At 42.6% G+C, this 18,662-nt stretch overlaps 1 protein-coding gene across 1 annotated transcript in view; it reads left to right on the forward strand.

The window, feature by feature from the left end:
* The window catches only part of LOC145410948 (nuclear nucleic acid-binding protein C1D-like), a 41,397-nt gene extending 30,647 nt beyond the window's left edge, over window positions 1-10,750 (forward strand). The window contains exon 3 of the mRNA XM_080281004.1: window positions 9,855-10,750. Coding sequence (XP_080137130.1) covers window positions 9,855-10,069 — 215 coding nt within the window. The 3' untranslated portion in view covers window positions 10,070-10,750. The remainder of the gene's footprint in view (window positions 1-9,854) is intronic.
* Window positions 10,751-18,662: the final 7,912 nt, after the last annotated feature.

Genomic DNA, 18,662 nt, shown 5'->3' on the forward strand with positions numbered 1-18,662 from the left:
GCCCTAAAAATAATCACAGGCTGCACAGCTACCACACCCACAGACCACCTACATCAAGAAACCAAAGTTCTCAAAGTCAAGGATCACCTAGACATGAGAGGCACCCAGTTTCTTGCTGCAGCCTCCACAAACCTACAACATCCACTACAGTACATGGCAGCACATCCACCCACACCAAGGAACATCAAAACAACACCCAGCACACAATACCATACACAAATACTGTCATCTCTCCCCCCTCGCCCACCTCAAACCAGCTTTCAGAAGCATATCCACACTCAGATCACTCACCTCTCCATTCAGTCACTTAAAGACAACACACAGCTGCATGCACAGCCTCCTGACATCCACCCTTCTGAATCCTATCTTCCTCGTGAGGACAGGGTCCACCTGGCCAGGCTGAGATGTGGGCACCATCCAGCCCTCTTAAGCTACCAGAAGAGGCTGGATGACTCCGTCGTTGATGCCTGTCCAGGATGCAACACAGCACCCAATACTATTAAGCACATTATGGAAGACTGCATTGCACACAACCACCTACGCCAACAACACAACATACACTCTTTGAGAGCTCTGTGGGAAAGCCCGGTCTCGGCCATGGCCTCCCTAAGGGACTCGGGGCTGTTCGGCCAGACTGCCTAGGGAACAACTACTACTACTACTACTACACACACCAGCCAGTCACAGTACGTTACAGGAGTGTCCTAACTGACACGCCGAACCAACTTTCGCCCTCTCATTCTCTCCACTGGATGTTATATGGTGAGGATCTGTCTGTGCTTGCTTGCTTTTGTCTTTATCTATCTATCTGTTGCCAGACGCCTTAATCCCGTAAGGGGTAGCCACAAACAAATTGCCTCCATGTCACCCTGTCCTCTGCCATTTCATTGGCCTGCTTCTAGCTCACAACCCCCTCTCTCATATACCTCTCCACTCCATCCCTTCATCTCATCCTTGGCCTCCCCCTCCATTTCCCCCCCCTCCACCTCACTCACATGCACTCTCCTCATCAGTCTCTCACTCTCCATCCTCTCCACATGGCCAAACCACCTCACTGTGTTGCTCTTAACACTTCCTGTCACATCCACAGCCACACCACAATGCTCCTTCACTTCTCATTTGTCAGTCTCTCTCTCCATGTGACTTCACATGCACCTCACAAATAACTCATTTCCACTGCTCATTTGATTGTAATTATACCTGTATATGATCAATGTATATACAGTATTCATGATATGTATGATTATATTAAATGTACAGTATTACTGTACCATGTGTACTGTATCAGTACTGTATTGTATTTTATGTATGATTTTAATCTGCTTGTGGGTGATATTGTAGACAAGTTTTTTGGATACATGGTTGAGACGGATAGCTAAGGGTGGTGGCATATTATCCAGCTTAGCACTGAATGGATAACCAGCTGGGGGAACCGACGCAGTATCCATAATTTTGCAATATCCGACAGGGGGTTTGGCTGAACTGTTCAAGATATTTGAGAGACTATTACCAGAGATAATGAAAGTATTGAGGTTCATGCCATTCTTTATATTACAAAGCACTGGATGAAGAGCTTTGAAATAGTCTACTGTGTTATATTTCAGTACCTTATCACATATGGCATAGTCACTTTAAAGTAAAATACTTTGGCATTAACCTGAATTTTCAGTCACACCATAGTACTCAGAATTACCAGGCAGACTGAAACATACAGAGAATATCACTTGGGTTCAGTTTCATCAGACATGGGGTATTGATGCTTTAGTTGTTGTCTGCATAAGTTTCATCTAGTATTCTGGGTGGCCCATAACCCATGGATTGTGTAATTACCTTTTTTTATCCCACCCTGGAGTGCACAAAAAATGAAGGAAAACAATTTTTTTTTTTTTTTTAGTTTTTTGTTATTATAAACTTGAAGATAAACATCCAGAGCATCATCTGGTGAAAAAAAAAAAAAAAAAATCTCTCTCCATCTTTGCATAGGGCCATGCATAAGTTTATGTAGGGGAGTAGTGAAAAAAAAAAAAAAAAAAAAGTTTTTGTTTATTATAAACTTGAAGATAAATATTCAGGGTATCATCCGGTGAAAAGAAATAATCTCTCTTTCTCTCCGTCTTTGCGTAGCGCTATGCGTAAATTTGCATAGGGGTCAGGTAGTTAATAGTGATGCACAGCCAGCACGGCCTGAGCTGTGGCTTGCAGCACAATGCTGCCCAGCCTGAGCTGTGGCTCGCAATCCACGGATTAAATAACACTCCACTAGCAAATCATTTGGTGGTATTCATATGTTGTTGGGACAGCTCAGTACTCTGCCATGGACATGATTATGGCAGTGGGAGTAAGAAATGAATAAATGGTGCAGAATAGACATTCATAGCCCTGACAGCCATCCCTGCAACTCAAGATATCACCCAATGGATTGGAAGAAGAGCATCATATATGGGCCACCCTGTATGTATTAGGATTGTAAATGGCGGATCATGTAATTTTCATTCGTATTTTAGAGTGCAAAGGAGTAGAGTATCACCAGAAAAATGCAGTGAGTGAAATGTTATCATATAACATTGTAGGTTGTCTTGATAGGAAATAATTTGTATTTTAATCCTGTCATTTTTAGTGTGCCATATGAACTTGGAAAAGAAAGGAGGGTGACTTTGTATGGAGTTTCATATGAATGATTCCTGCACTCCAGAAAGCCATTTACTATGTTGGGTGGTAACCCTGTAACTAACTAATGGATTCCTGGTGTCCAGTGAGTTAAGGTTTTCCATATGGATGTGGCCTCCGCAGGAGGAGGCCGTAGCACGGGCCGAACAGGGTAGTACTCCCGAGGGGAATGGGAATGCTGGTGATAGGGAGAGCTGGAGCTCCTGTTTCACTAGCTATCTAACCATCCCCCTTTGCTGACCTTTTCAGTGTGACAGTAACATGGAGAGTAGACCAGCATACTCTCCCAAACATTTCCTCTAACTATCTATGCACTACACCACATGCACTTTACATTTCACACAACGTATCCCACTACATTACAGGGGTTGGCGCCAGCAAGGGCATGCGGCCAGAAAACTTTGCCCCCGCTACCTAGTGGCGGACTTCTGGGGGGAGGCGTGGCGGGGGTTCCGCCGGCATAGATCATGGGTCCAGGGCGAGATGGGGCTCGGGCCTGTGCTAGAGGGTACAGGGCATTGCGGTTCCCAGGCTGCCGCTTCCGCCCAATAGAGAGGGGCCCGAACCTGGGAGTAGCGCCTCAGGAGGCTGCCCTATCAGTGGGTGTATAATGGCGGGATAGTTGTAGTGCCAAGACGCGCTTGGAGGGTGTCCCTGCAGCTGTCCTGGCAGGGTGCCCCGAGGCCACTACCACAGCCACTGGTAAGCTGGTGGGCTAGGGGTCCCAGATCCATTCCTGGACCTGGGATTGTGCAGTGAGTGGGACCTGTGCTGTGTCTGTCCCCATTTATTAATACTGAAGATGACAAAACAAAAAAGGTTTCAAAGCAAGCCTGAGGACAGTAAATCACCCATGGGGATGAGGGTGGGTTCATGGAATGTGGGAAGTTTGAGGGGAAGAGCAGGGGAAGTCGTTGAGGCATTCAGTAGGAGGTGGGTGGATGTGGCGTGTTTGCAGGAAGTCCGGTACAGGGGTGGATCAGTCAGAAAGATTGTTGGGAAGGACTGTTGCTATAAGTTGTTTTGGCAGGGGGGGACAGACGGATATGGAGGTGTTGGTGTGATGGTTGCGGAGAAATGGGTGGAATATGTTATGAATGTTTTGAGAGTAAGCGATAGGATATTGGTAGTGAAAATTCTGTTGGGAAGAAAGATAGCTGTGATTATATCGGCATATGCCCCACAGGCAGGATTGGATGAATCAGAGAAAGATAGATTTTGGGATGATTTAATACGTGTAGTGGGTGGTATGCGGGATGATGAGATAGTGATTTTGGGAGGGGACTTAAATGGTCATGTAGGTGAAGCAGCACAAGGTTATGAAGGAGTGCATGGGGGATGTGCATATGGTCTAAGAAATGCAGAAGGGGAAAGGATACTTGAGTTTGGGGAGGCAACGGACATGATTGTGTGCAACACATATTTTAGGAAAAGAGACAGTAGGTTAATTATGTATGAGTCTGGGGGAAATAGCAGTCAGATAGATTATTTTCTGGTTAGGAGGACCGATAGGAGGTTAGTGAGGGATGTTAAAGTTATAGGAAGTGAGGAGTGTGTGCAGCAGCACAAACTATTGATTTGTGATATGGTGCTTAAAGAACAAGTGATGAAAAAGAGGACTTATGTACCTAGGAGGAAAATATGGAAGCTGAAAAACCAAGTAGTAAGGGATGCCTTCTATAGCGAGTTGAGGAGAGTGGTGGCTGAACATGGAGCTGTAGACAGAGGCGTTAATGAACAGTACAGAGCCCTCAAGAACAATTTCTTGAGAGTTACTGATGTAACATGCGGCTGGACAAGAGGACCACCAAGACATAAAGTTACTTGGTGGTGGGATGAGGGTGTAGAAGCTGCAATTAAGGAGAAAAGAAGGCTTTTCCGGGAATGGAAGAAGGGTGGTAGCAAAGAGGAATATTTGGCTGCCAAGCGTAGGGCTAGGAGAGAGGTATACAGGGCAAAGTCTGAGTCACAGAGACAATTACTTGATAACCTAAATCATGGGGAAAGGAAAAATATATTTAGGGTGGCAGGTCAGGTGAAGAGGGATAATCGGGATATCATAGGTGAGCAGTGTGTGAAGAATGATGAAGGAAGGTAGTGGTGAACAGTGAGGATATTAAAGATGCATGGAGAGAGCATTATAACCGGTTGTTGAATGAGGAGTTTGACTGGGACAGGGAAGGTTTGGAGCCAGCAGATCCAGTGTCTGGCCCTTGGCCTTTGATTGATACTGCTACTGTGAGTGAGGCAATAGGCAGGATGAGGGTGGGGATGGCAGCAGGTGTGTCTGGGTTGACTGCCAAAATGTTGAAGGCCTCAGGCGATATAGGGGTGAGTTTAGTCACTGACCTGATAAATAGGATTATTTATGAGTGTGTTGTCCCAGATGATTGGCTGAAGAGTGTAATTGTAAATGTGTATAAAGGGAAGGGTGATGCCCTGGAAAGAGGAAATTATAGAGGTATAAAGCTTTTAGATCAGATAATGAAGGTAATGGAGAGAGTTTTAGAAGGTATGATTAGAGAAAGAGTGAATATTGATGAGATGCAGTTTGGGTTTATGCCAGGTAGGGGGACCACTGATGCCATATTCATTGTTCGACAGCTTCAGGAAAAATATATTGGTAGGAGAAGGGATCTTTATTTTGTTTTTGTTGATTTGGAAAAGGCCTTTGACAGAGTCCCTAGAGAGGTGGTGAAGTGGGCAATGAGAAAGCTTGGGTTGGAGGAGTGGCTGGTTAGGGTGGTTATGGCCATGTATGTGGGTGCTCACACCCAGGTGAGAGTGAATGGAGATTTGAGTGATGAGTTTTCCGTGAATGTTGGTGTGCATCAGGGGTCAGTCTTGAGTCCCATGTTGTTTATCATGGTACTTGAAGCCCTTTCACGTGACTTTAGAAACGGACTCCCGTGGGAGTTGTTGTATGCTGATGATTTGGTGTTGATTGCAGAGAATGAAAGGGAGGCGGAGGAAAGATTTAGGAAGTGGAGAGATGGTGTGGGGCAAAAGGGTTTAAGGGTAAATGCAAATAAAACAAAAGTGATGATATCTAGGGTTGGTGGCGGTACTGTCAAAGACGAGGGAGAGTGGCCATGTGCAGTTTGCCACAAGGGCGTGGGAAGTAATTCCATCTTGTGCGGTGTGTGTGATAAATGGGTGCATAAGAGATGTAGTGGTATCAGAGGTAGACTGCAAGATAATGCTGATTTTATGTGTACGGCGTGCCAGGGTGAGCAGGTGGAGATCGTCAGACGTGAAAGGATTGAACTTGCTGGTGAATCTCTTGAGTGTGTGGAAGAGTTTTGTTATTTGGGAGACATGTTGTGTGCTGGAGGTGGGGCTGGAGCTGGCTCTGTGGCTAGGGTGAGAAGTGGTTGGAAGAAGTTCAGGGAGCTCTTGCCTCTCCTGACATTGAGAGGGCTCTCCCTATGTGCTAAGGGGTCTTTGTATGCAGCATGTGTTAGGAGTGTAATGCTGTATGGCAGTGAGACCTGGGCAGTGAAGGAGGAAGACATTCGCCGGCTCAGACGTACAGAAAAGACAATGATTAGGTGGATGTGCAGTGCGTCCCTGCGCCCAAGGCCTGGAGGGGCTGGGTTTACAATGGAAGAGTTGAGAGGTAGGATGGGACTGGAGTGTATTGGTGTTGTGATGAGGAGAGGTAGATTGAGGTGGTTTGGACATGTGGAGAGGATGGGGGATGATAATTGGGTGAGGAAGGTGAGAAGTGTTAATATTGGGGGTGGGGTTATGAGGGGTAGACCGAGAAAGACATGGGACGAGGTCATTAAGTGTGACCTTAGGGTTAAGGGACTGAACAGGGAGGCTGCAATGGATCGTGCAGCGTGGAGAGCCGCCATTAGGTGACCAAGGCCGACACATGCAAGCATGTTGGAGCCTTTAAAAACGAAACGAAACGAAACGAAACGAAAACGAAACGTGTGTGTGTGTGTGTGTGTGTGTGTGTGTGTGTGTGTGTGTGTGTTTCTTACCTAATTGTACCTTGACAGGAATGAGTTAAGCTTGTATTGTCCCGTGTATTAAACCAATTTTATCATACATGTTTTCAAATTTATGAATAGTTTTGGCACACATTATTTCATTCAGTAGTGCATTCCACTGATTAATTGCCTTATTTGGGAAACTGAATTTCCTTACATCTTTATCACCTATCTTTTTATGTAGTTTTTTTTGCAGTGTCCTCTTGCCGAAGCTTCCCCATAGGTTATATATTCGTTTATGTCCATTTTCTCTTTCCCTAAGATGCATTTATATAGCATAATCACGTCTCCTCTTTTCCTTCTCTTGTGTAGTGTTGGTAGAGTCAGTTTTTCTAGTCTTTCTTTGTAGCTTAGGTCGCTTAAGCTTGGTACTCATCTTGTAGCCACCCTTTGAACTTTTTCAGTCTTATCTATGTGTTTTTTGAGATGAGGATTCCAGACTACTGATGCATACTCCAGGGTTGTCCGATGAATGATGTTATTATCCTTCTCAGCATGTCGTCATTTATATATGGGAATGCTATTCTTATATTTGCAAGTCGTGTATACATGTTCCATTCAGCCAGAGAGTGTCTGTTATTGATAATCACTCCTAAGTCCTTCTCTCGTTCAGATATGTGTAGGGTTGAACTTCCTAACTTATAATCTCAATTTGGTCTTTTTTCACTTTTACCAAACTTAATTACATGCCACTTGTCCACATTAAATTCCATTTGCCATTTATTGCTCCATTCATGAAGTTTATTTAATTATTCTTTTAGCTGTCTGCAAGAATCTGTGTTAATAATTTTCCTTTGTATTTTTGCATCGTCAGCAAACATATGTAGATAGCTTCCAATTCCAATGTTACTGTCTGTGTCATCTACATATACAATACTTAAAACATAATTGGTGCCAGCAGTGAGCCCTGTGGAACTCTGCTAGTCACATCCCTCCATGATGAGTAATTTTCTCATTGTACTGTTCGCATTTCCCTTTTCTGAGAAAATCCTGCATCCAGCAGTACAGGTTGCCTTGGATTCCTCCTTGATGGTACAGTTTCAGTTAAAGTCTTTGATGCGGTACTCTTTCAAAAGCTTTCTTGAAATCTAAATAGATACTGTCCACCCATCCTTCTCTTTTCTATAATGTTTCTGTAACTCTGTCATAGTAGCTTAATAGATTAGTAGCACATTCCCATTCTAAAACCAAACTGCCTTTTTTTTTATCATAATGTGTTCTTCCAGATGGTTTACCCAAACTTTTCTTATTAGATTTTCTATTACAGTATCTTACTTACAGCACTGATCAGTGATACTGGTCGGTAGTTGAGTGGATTTTATCTGTTCTCTTTCTTGAATAGGGTAACATCGTTTTCATCCATATATCAGGTAGTTTACCTTGACTTAAGTATTCTTTGAATATTAAATACAGTAATCCCTCCAATATCCGATATAATAGAGCCAAAGGCATGTCTGGATAGTGATCCTGTCTGGATATTGGGCCCCAGCCTCCTGGACTTGTACTTATGGACCCTAACACAGAAAAACACCTATACAACTCCCTGTGGACATGCATTGCACCTATTTAAGACCCAAATTACACCAATAAGGGACATAAAAGACTTAAATAAATGCAAAAGAACCATAAAATGAGGTTTTAGAGGTGAGTTTATACAATATTAAACATTCTGGGTACTTACAAGTTCCTGGCTCCTGGACTAGTTTGAACTGCCAGTTTGCGGTCCACAGTTAATCCTCTGCACTCTAAATTCTAATTTCTTAACACTGCACAACACTGTAAATTCTTGTGTGTTCTAGTGGCGAGGTATTGCAGTTTATTCACTGTTTATTCACAAAAAACAAGCACCTGTGGCTTGCACAACTATAAGCATCTGCTCTCAATCGGAGTTAGACTGTGACTGTTGATGATGGCGGGGTAACAGAGTTGCCAGATCGCAACGGCCACATTACCAAACTCCTCAATTTTCATTACCATTTTTAATTTTCATTACCAAATTCGTAAAGCAAGCATCTATTCTTCACTAATTATATACACAAGTGGAAATACATGTAATCACTCTTCTTATAATTAACAGCATGTTGATTATTATCACACTATATAGGCTACCAAATTAATCAGAGAGAGCAAACAATCCACCATCTCCATCCTGTGTATCCTCACACATGTGAAAAATCCATTTGGAAATGCATTATTCTGATTCATTACCAAACGAATTTTTCATTACCTAATTGGCCCACACTTGGTAATGAAAAATACCAAATGGCAACGCTGACAGGGGAGGGGGGAGGGGGGAGGAAGGAAGGGGTGAAGGGACCATGGTGTAACGGCTGTTCGGCGCCACGTGGCAATTTCAAATTACGGGTGGGAAAAAAGTCAGATTTTTTTCAAATTTTTTGCAGTTTTTGGCCCATTTTGGGAATATTGGATCCCAGGACGATTATGGCCGGTTAGTGGGGATGTTCGGATATTGGGCGTTCGGATATTAGAGGGATTACTATTGGTCTACTTAACTCTTCCACACATTATGTAGCACCTAACCTGAAATTTCATCAGGACCATTTGCTTTTCCATTGTCTAATTTACTTAACTCTTCTCGTACTTCTTTTTCTGATATTTGTATGTCTTGTAATATGTGTGGGCATGCATGTTCCATATCATCTCTTTCAAAATTATTTTCTTCTGTAAAAACTGATTGGAAATTTTTATTCAGTGCATCACAAATATCTTTCTCATGTGTATAGGTGATCCCCTTGTCCTTAATGGACTATACTTCTTTTTTAACTTTGGTTTTGCTCTGGATGTAACTGTAATACAGTATAGCTTAGGTTGATCACTACGTTTATTTGTAACGTCTTCTTCAGACTGTCTTTGGGCTTCCCTCAATGTCCTTGTATAATCATTTCTTGCCCGTTTATAGCTGTTAAATGCCTTTTCACTATTGTGTCTTCAGTATCTGTTCCACAGCAAGTCTTTTTTCTTTTGATTATTTGAAATTCTGTATTAAACCATTTCTTTATTTTCATTTCTGTTTCTTTGTGTGTGTATGTGTGTGTGTGTGTGTGTGTGTGTGTGTGTGTGTGTGTGTGTGTGTGTGTGTGTGTGTCTATCTGTCTGTCTGCATGCATGCACTTGTGTTTTCTTTTTTATGGTTAAAATCTATAGAATGGTGTGATTTTGCCACAGTGTTAATGAAGGCCAGTGGTGAGGGTTCAGACAACACCATGCGAGAAGACTGGAAGGTTGAAATGGGGCGACTGAAAGAGACACAAGCCCGTCTTTCTGAAGTGGAAGCCAGAGCCCACAGGAGCCAGGTGGACACGGAGGCTGCTGCTCGCTTCATCCAACATGGCTTGGGTATTAAGAGTAAGAGACAGCGAACTGGGGGTGACGATAGCTGAGTTAGTGATGAGAGTGGTGCATTGTTGCCTGAGGAAGAGTTATGTGCACATAAGTATATGTAATTTATTGTTATACAATATTCTTGTCCCTCCTAGTTAGGCCAAAACTATTGTATCTTCAGCAATAATTTCCATGTGGATGTAATTCTTCCACTTGAACAGTTAAAAGGACTGTGAAATCAAGACACATCTATCGTAGACAAACTATTCAACATGAGTATTTATTGTTCTCTTGCTGCTACCAGATGATTACAGGTTAAAGAATTTGGATTAGAAGAGCACAAGCAGCAAAAAGATCAATGAAAGCAATATCTGAACATACCCTTTCACTTCAGAAAGTAAAATTATGTACAGGTAGCATGGACAGAATGAAAAGGATATGAATGTGGTGAAAGGGTGCTGAAAAAATACAACACTTCTTTATGTGATGTAATAACATTACTCATGCATAAAGGGTTATTAACACGAAGACAACGTATATGAGTTTTATTTTATGATAAATGATATTTCAGCCTACATGAAACTAAGTGTGTAATCATCACCAGCTTATGGTTTCATAGTGAAGCAGAAGCAAATTTATTTGAAAACAGATATTAAATCCAGCATCTTAATGTGGTATTGTAGTGAAGCAGAGACAAACTTATGTGAAAATAAGTGTGAAATCATCAGTAACTATACATAACAGTGTGAAGAGGAATAAAGATTGTCATCTATAACCACCTAGTCTTCCAAGTTGCAGTCATAACAGAGGTTTTTATGTAATTTTGATTTTTTAATTTCTTTTAGCAAGATGAAGGAAGTGTCTTTCCCCCCCCCCCCACTCACTCAGTGTTCTTTGAATTCTGATATAATCTTGGCTGAAGTGTGATTTCAGTACATTAAATTCCAGTGAATCCTTGCTGTATCAAATCTCGATAGAATGGATTTCAGGTTTATTGAATCCCTCAAGAGTCCACTGACCTTTCTTCTTCAGCTATACTGAACAATGGTTGATAAATGGAGCACATCACTTGGCTCTTCTGAATGCCTCCGAGCCCACCAAACCGTTTTTCAGCAATACCAAACTTGGTTCAATAAATGGGGCGCATTACACTGCCCTCCCGAACTGAAGTTGCCCTCTCCCCATTGTGATTACTGAGTCATAATAACAGATTAGAGTAAGGCTATACTAACCATGAAGAAGTGCTATGACAAGGATCTGAAATAAGGTGCAAAAGGGCAAAATTATGAGCCAGGTTAGTGTAAGATGGGTATAGTTTTCATTTTTAGTTCTAGAATGAGCTATTGTTCTCATTTATTTTCAGACAAATGCATGAATTCCCACCTGGGGAGGGAAACGGAAAGGGAAAAGTTCCGCTGAGCTAGACCTTATTAGATCATATAGCCCTGCAAGGTGACTGGAGGGCGCTACCCCTCCCTGCATGGCAGTTACCGGGCGTGGCTCGAACTTGTGACCCCCCGTCCCAAGTCTGATGCTCTACCACTGAGCCACCCTACCCCCATAAACCTAAGAGAGGGGAGGGTACCTTCAGATTTAATTAATTTTTGGCTTAATTGAATCTGATTTCCCCCTAATTAGTCGTTAGACTGAGGGTCTACTTTTCCTTATTTCTTTTTATTTCTGAAAGTTTACAGGGTAGTGTTGATTTTCTTACACATAACAGCTGTTCTAGCATGACTAAACAAACTGTTTTCCATCAGTTTATCTATCTATTGCCAGAGGCCTTAATTGCATAAGGAGTGGCCACAAGCAAATCGCCTATATTTCTCCCTTTTCCCCACCATTTCACTGCCCTCCTCCCAGCTTACACCCCTGTCTCTCATGTACCCCTCCACTCCATGCCTCCCTCCCCCCCCTCCACCTCACTCACATACACTCTGCTCATTAGTTTCTCGCTCTCCATCCTCTCCACATGGCCAAACGTTGTTCTAGATCTTATTATAATTATCATATGCACATTATTTACCCAGATTTTAACTAATGTCATGTACTATGCCCTTTTTACACTAACAGCCCAAAATTACAGTTTTTCCACCATGAATACCAAGTTGTAACAAGAGATGAGAGATTGACAGTAGAAAATGAGGCTAGTTATGAAGGATTGCTGTGAAAAGAATGTGGAGGCACAGTATAAAAATAGATTATTTATATTCCAGTTTCCACTCAGTGCCAGCATGCCATAAAGATAAGTCCTGACTCCAACCATGTTCCCAATTCATATTAATGATCCCTTGTCTGTCACCCATAATCCCACTCACTCATATGGAAATGGCTCAAAGCTTCACAGTTCCTTCACACTTTAACACCTATTCACCAAGGTATATCTCTAACTCAGTGTAACAGTTTCCATAAATCAAGACTTATATAAGATTACTGCATGGTGACAAAATAACATTGTCTCATTTAATGCTAAGAAAACCAAATATATTCAGTTTACTAATAGACAGATATTACCTGATTCTAGTGTCTTCAGTGCATCATTTATTCCTATCTAAAAGTATTGATATTTTCGGCGATTCTGAAAGAATTGTCATTCTTGGTGTTTCAGTTAACAGTACCATCAGTTGGACATCTCATGTTAGATCTGTCTATAGCCAGATGTCATAATCCCGTAAGTGGTCGCCACAAACAAATCGCATCTATGTCGCCCTGTCTCCTGCCATTATGCTGCTCATCCCCCAACTCACACCCTCCTCTCTCATATACATTTCCATTCCATCCCGTCATCTCATCCTCCCTCACCTTCCCTCCACCTCACTTGCTAATATCGCCTCAAAGAATCTTGGATTATCGTACAGAATCTGTAACTTCATCACTGATGAACAGTTAGTTATAATTTACAAGAGTCATGTGTGCTCTCAGCTGGAATACTGCTCACCCTTGCAGAGAGGTTGCATTAGAACAACTGGACAAAATTCAGAACAGAGCTATAAGAATTACAGTAAAACCTCTGCAAGTTGGCATCCTATAAGTCAGAATTACGCACAAGTCGCAGTGGCATATGATAATCGTTAATGAAAATAATTTTAAATGTTCAAAATTGGTAAAAAAAAATCTAGGAAAAATTTCCCCAAAGTCGTAAAATGACGTCCAACGGAAGGCCCATCTTGGAATGATGATGCATCATTCTAGGTTGTGAGAGCTTGTGCTGCTCCACTGGTCAGAAAATTCTTGTGAAACTACTCCTGAGATGTAAAGTCTCGGCTAAGGGAAACAATATCTCGGTAAGATGATGGACTGGCCCATCATGTTCTAGCCTGTGAGGACCCGCCAGCCACCTCCCACCCAGTGTTGCTAATATGGCGGCTTGCCCGCTAAATGTAGAGGTTTATAAAAAAAAAAAAGTGTGGAGGATAATAAATGATAAAGCTTACTCTATATCTGGCATATTGTAAAGTCTTATCAGCATTGTTTTCCATAATGTTCTCTAATTTCCATCAGTCTGGTGGATTTTTTTCACTGTTTAGGCCAGTCTAGCAGATTTCTGTGCTATACAGTACTGTACATTCCGTTTGGTAGTGCTGCTAAGTCCCGCAACCTCCCGCCTCACTCTGCCTCAATCTAGCGTCTGCTACCACTCGCGTCGGTATTCTGTCGCATTCCACTCCATATTCCACATTTTTATTCCTAAGCAGCATGGCTTCCAAGGCTCCCAAGGCTCCTTCAGGTAGGAAGGGGATGAAGCTGAAGACCCTGAGCATTCGCAAGAAGCTGAAAGTTTTGGAATGGATCGATGTTGGTAGCCCAATGCTTGCCATATGTGCGGAGTTTAACCTGAAGCCGAGCACGTTTTACGATATAAAGAACTGTTGTTCACTTGTGATTATGGTTGAGAAATGTTGAACAGAAGCGATCATATGCTCCCCTAGCACCTCTACTTCCTACCAAGAGGTTCTCCTTGTGCTTGGAGTACACCCTCTGCAAGCATGGTAAGTGATTTTTTTTTTTTTTTTTGTTTCTGGTTAGTCAGGAATCTCATATTTCCTATAAGTTGGAATTACAGTCAAGCTGAAATGGCTTCAGCCCCAGTTATTCTGACTTAGAGAGGTTTTGCTGTATTAATAAACCATCAATTACAGATGAACTACCTCCCCAACGGGGAAGATGGAATGTTGTCTCCCTTGCATTATTTTATGGCAAATGCTCAGATGAAGTTGCATCCACTGTGCCACCTCTCCATGCCTTCCCGTGCTACACGGGCATCTGGTAGCGCTCATGACTGGACCCTCTGTCACACTGCCATATTGCAGAACTTCTGCCTCTCAGAATTCAGAATTCATTTATTCCCCAAACTGCTTTTCTTTGGAACTTGCCTACCCAGAATAGTTTCCTCCCAGACTTCAACCTACAGCAGTTCAGGTCCAACTGTCAGATTTTTTTTTGTGAATGGAGTACACTCGTAATCTGGTGCATGGATATTTATAGTTTGTTTTCCTTCCTCTGTTCATCATCATCATCATCATCCAGACCTCCTTTCCCACGCTAGAGCAGGGTGAGGAGTAGCAATGTCCGGACAGCCCAAATTTGCCCGATCCAGTGGGCCACGCTTCCATTCACTCATCATTCAAGCCCCTGGAATCCTGACTCTATCGGATATGCCAAAAACATTCCTGTAGTTTCACATAATCATATCCGAGAGTCAATCCAGACGCTGCCATGTTAAAAAGGGGTGCCAAAATCTCTGATCATGCACTTCTCCTCGCAACGTTCATCCAGCCAGCTCGATCTCCTGTCAGTTCCCTAGCCTCACCAACTTCCAAACCTCTCTTCCTGACACATTCATCCACCATATCTCTCCACCTTCTCCTTGGCCTACCTCACCTCTTCCCTCCTTCGAATTTGCTCAGATATACCTTTTTCACCGCTATTGTTATCCATTCTTTCCATATGACCATACCATCTCAGTACACTCTCTTCAATTCTGGTGTCCACCGACTTCCTCACTCTGCATCTTTCACAAATCACATTATTTCGTATCCTGTCCACCCTCTGTACTCCACATACATTACTCGACAGTCTCATTTCCACTGCGCCTTCTCTTGATTTTTCATTTTCATGCCACACCATAGTCTCACATCCATATGTTCAAGGTGGCACTAACACTCCTTCATGTAAGCCTTGTTCAGCTGCAGCACTGAAGCCTCTGTTTCTTATCAATGCCTTCTTTGCACCAGCTACTTTTCTTCCTTGTGTCACTCTACTTTCAACTTCTTTTGCTCATTTTCCTTTCTTCTATCACTGTACCCAGGTGTTTGAACTCTCTCACCAATTCCAGTCTCTCTCCATTCACTGTTACATCGCACTGGGAGTCACCTTCTCTCTCAATAACCATCACTTTACTCCTTGCTACATGTACTCTCAAGGCACGACACTTACAGACATCAGCAAAACTCTGCACTAGCCTACCAAGTTCTTGTCTGGTACTTGCAAGCGGTACTGCATCATCAGCATACAACAAATTTGAGATATTCCATCCATCACCATTCATTACCATCGCCATCCCTCTCTCCAGTACTCATGTTTTTACTTCTCTCCCCACCCCATTCATATATATATACTGAACAACCATGGGAACATCACACAATCTTGTCGCACGCCCACACCAATTGTGAACCATTCACTTAGATGCCCATTAACCCTTACACATGCTTCGCTACCATCATAAAAACTCTTGACGGCACCTATCAGCTTACCCTTTACACCATACATGCACAAAACTTTCCACAGTCCTTCTCTGTTCACTTTGTCATATGCATTTTCCAGATCCATGAATGCCATAAACACCTTATGGTCCTTCTCACAAGCCATCTCTGCTGTCTGTCTCACTGCAAATGTTTGGTCCACACATCCACTGCCACTCCCAAAGCCACCCTGTTCATCACTCACTAGGACTTTTGAAATCTCTCTCACTTTCTCTATAATAATTCTTCCATATACCTTCCCTACCACATTCAGTAAACTTATGCCACGATAATTCTTACACTGACTTTGCTCACCTTTATTTTTTTACAGGGGTGCAATCACAGCCTTCTTCCACTCTGCAGGCACAGTTTCACCCATCAATGCCTTCTTACATATCTCCAACAAGCACTTCATTACACTCTCTCCACTGCACTAAGCTTCTCTGCATACACCTCATCAACCCCAGCTGCTTTCCCATTTTTTAGTCACTTCACAGCACTCCTCTATTCTTCTTAAAAAAAAATATATATATATTGTCTTATTTTGCCACAGAGCTATGTGAAATGAGTTGCAAAAGGACAAAAATCTGGGCCGGGCTAGGTAAAAGGACTGTAAGTGTGCTCTTCATGGTAGAGTTTGGCAGATTTATAAATGCTCTCAACCCTCCTACTCGAATTCTTCCCGCTCCTTCTGGCACCTTGCCAAAAACCTTTCTAACAACTGTACTCATCATCCTTCCCACCTCTTTTCTACTCTGATGGTTCTGTAGCTATTTCTTCTACTGATAAAGCAGATCTCTTTGCACAGACTTTCTCCTCCAATTCCACCTTAGACGATTCCGGTGCTGTTCCTCCATCACTTCCCCCCTCTGACTTCCTCGTGGCTGACATTAAAATTTCTTCAGGTGATGTATTTTCTGCCATTACTGGCCTCAATACTAACAAGGTATATGGGCCTGATGGAGTCCTTCTTAAGAACTGTGCTTCAGTGCTTACGCCCTGCCAAGGCAAACTCTTTCACCTTTGTCTGTCAACTTGTACCTTTCCTTCTTGTTGGAAGTTTGCTCTCATTCAGCCAGTCCCAAAGAAGGGTGACCACTCCCAACCCTCCAACTATCGTCCAATTGCTTTAATGTCCTGTATTTCAAAAGTTTTTGAGTCAGTTCTCAATAGAAAAATTTTAAGGCATCTTTCCTATCACAACCTTTCTGATTGTCAGTACGGGTTCTGTCAGGGACGCTCCACTGGCAATCTTCTCACCTACCTTTCAGACTCCTGGTCGTCCTCCTTTCGGGAGTTTGGCGAAAGCTTTGCCATTGCACTTGACATCTCAAAGGCTTTTGATCGAGTCTAGGATAAATCTTTAATTTCCAAACTGCCCTCTTACGGTTTCTGTCCTTCTATCTGTGCCTTCATCTCTAGCTTCCTTTCTGGTCGTTCTATAGCCGCTGTTGTAGACGGCCATCGTTCTTCTCCTAGATCTTTCAACAGTGGTGTTCCTCAGAGCTCTGTCCTATCACCAACTCTCTTCCTTTTATTCATCAATGACCTTCTAAGCTGTACATCTAACCCTATCCACTCATACGCTGATGACTCTACCCTTCACCTTTCCATTCGGTTCCCGCAACGTCCATCTCAGCAGTTACTTCAACAAACAAGGGATGAGGCTATGGCACACCTAATGTCTGACTTGGCTCGTATCTCTGACTGGGGTAAAAATAATCTGGTTGTTTTTAGTGCATCTAAGACTCAGTTTTTACACCTATCATCCACAGGTATACCCACTAATGTTTAATAATATTCAGCTTAATCCTGCATCATCCTTGAACATGCTTGGGGTTTCATTTACTCAGGACTTATCTTGGAAAGATCATATTGCATCTCTTGTAAAATCTGCTTCCAAGAGATTGGGTGTGCTAAGCCGACTCCGTTCTTTCTTTACCCCTGCACAATTGTTGACTCTATACAGGGTTTTATCCGCCCCTGTGTGGAGTACAACTCTTATGTGTGGGGAGGCTCCCCACATACAGCTCTTCTCAATAGGGTGGAGTCAAAGGCTTTTCGTCTCATTAACTCTCCTCCTCTTACTGACTCCCTTCAACCTCTGTCTCTTTGCCGCACTGTTGCATCTTTATCTCTTTTCTATCGCTACTTTAATGGTCACTTCTCCTCTGAACTGTCTGCTTGCATCCCTCCACCTCTACGACGGGCGCGTGGTGCCTGTCTAGCAGCAAACCATCATCCCTTTTCTGTCCAACTCTCTAATGCAAGAGTTAACTGTTGCTCCCAGTCTTTCATTTATGCAACAGGTCAGCTCTGGAACTGTCTCCCTCTGTCTGTATTTCCTGCTGCCTGTGATCTTCAGTCTTTCAAACGCAGTGTGTCCAGGCATCTCAAAATGATCGGATCTTGAATTTGGCTCTCTATTGTATTTTCTTTTTCTCTTGGAGGGAACTGTTTTGCGGGCTCATGGCCTTTGGTTCCTTCTTCCTCGCATAAAAAAAAAAAAAACTTTATTCTGTACAGTATTCAGTAGTATCACAAATAGAGACTTATTGACATCATTTGGTATATGAAAGTGGGGTAACTGTAGTTTTTCAAGAAATTTCTGAGAATGTGAGGAGATAGTTTTTAACACCTTCCACTCAGGGACATCATTCTTACTTTATTCATCATCATCATTGCCATAATCCTGTGTCCAATTATTGTGAAGAATTGGACATGACACAACAAGGAATTTTCATATGTGCATACCACACAGTTCATATTATCTTCACATAGATCAGTAACTGATTCAAGACATTTTTAAAGAAGTTAATGAGATAGTTTTTAATGCCTACCACCCAGTGACATCTTTCTTACCCTGTTCATCATCATTGCCCTAATCCTGTCTTCCATTATTATAGAGGGT

Source organism: Coenobita brevimanus, chromosome 87 (genome assembly GCF_032717465.1).
Source record: "Coenobita brevimanus isolate Jiangsu-jjx chromosome 87, ASM3271746v2, whole genome shotgun sequence".
Taxonomy (NCBI): Eukaryota; Metazoa; Arthropoda; class Malacostraca; order Decapoda; family Coenobitidae; genus Coenobita; species Coenobita brevimanus.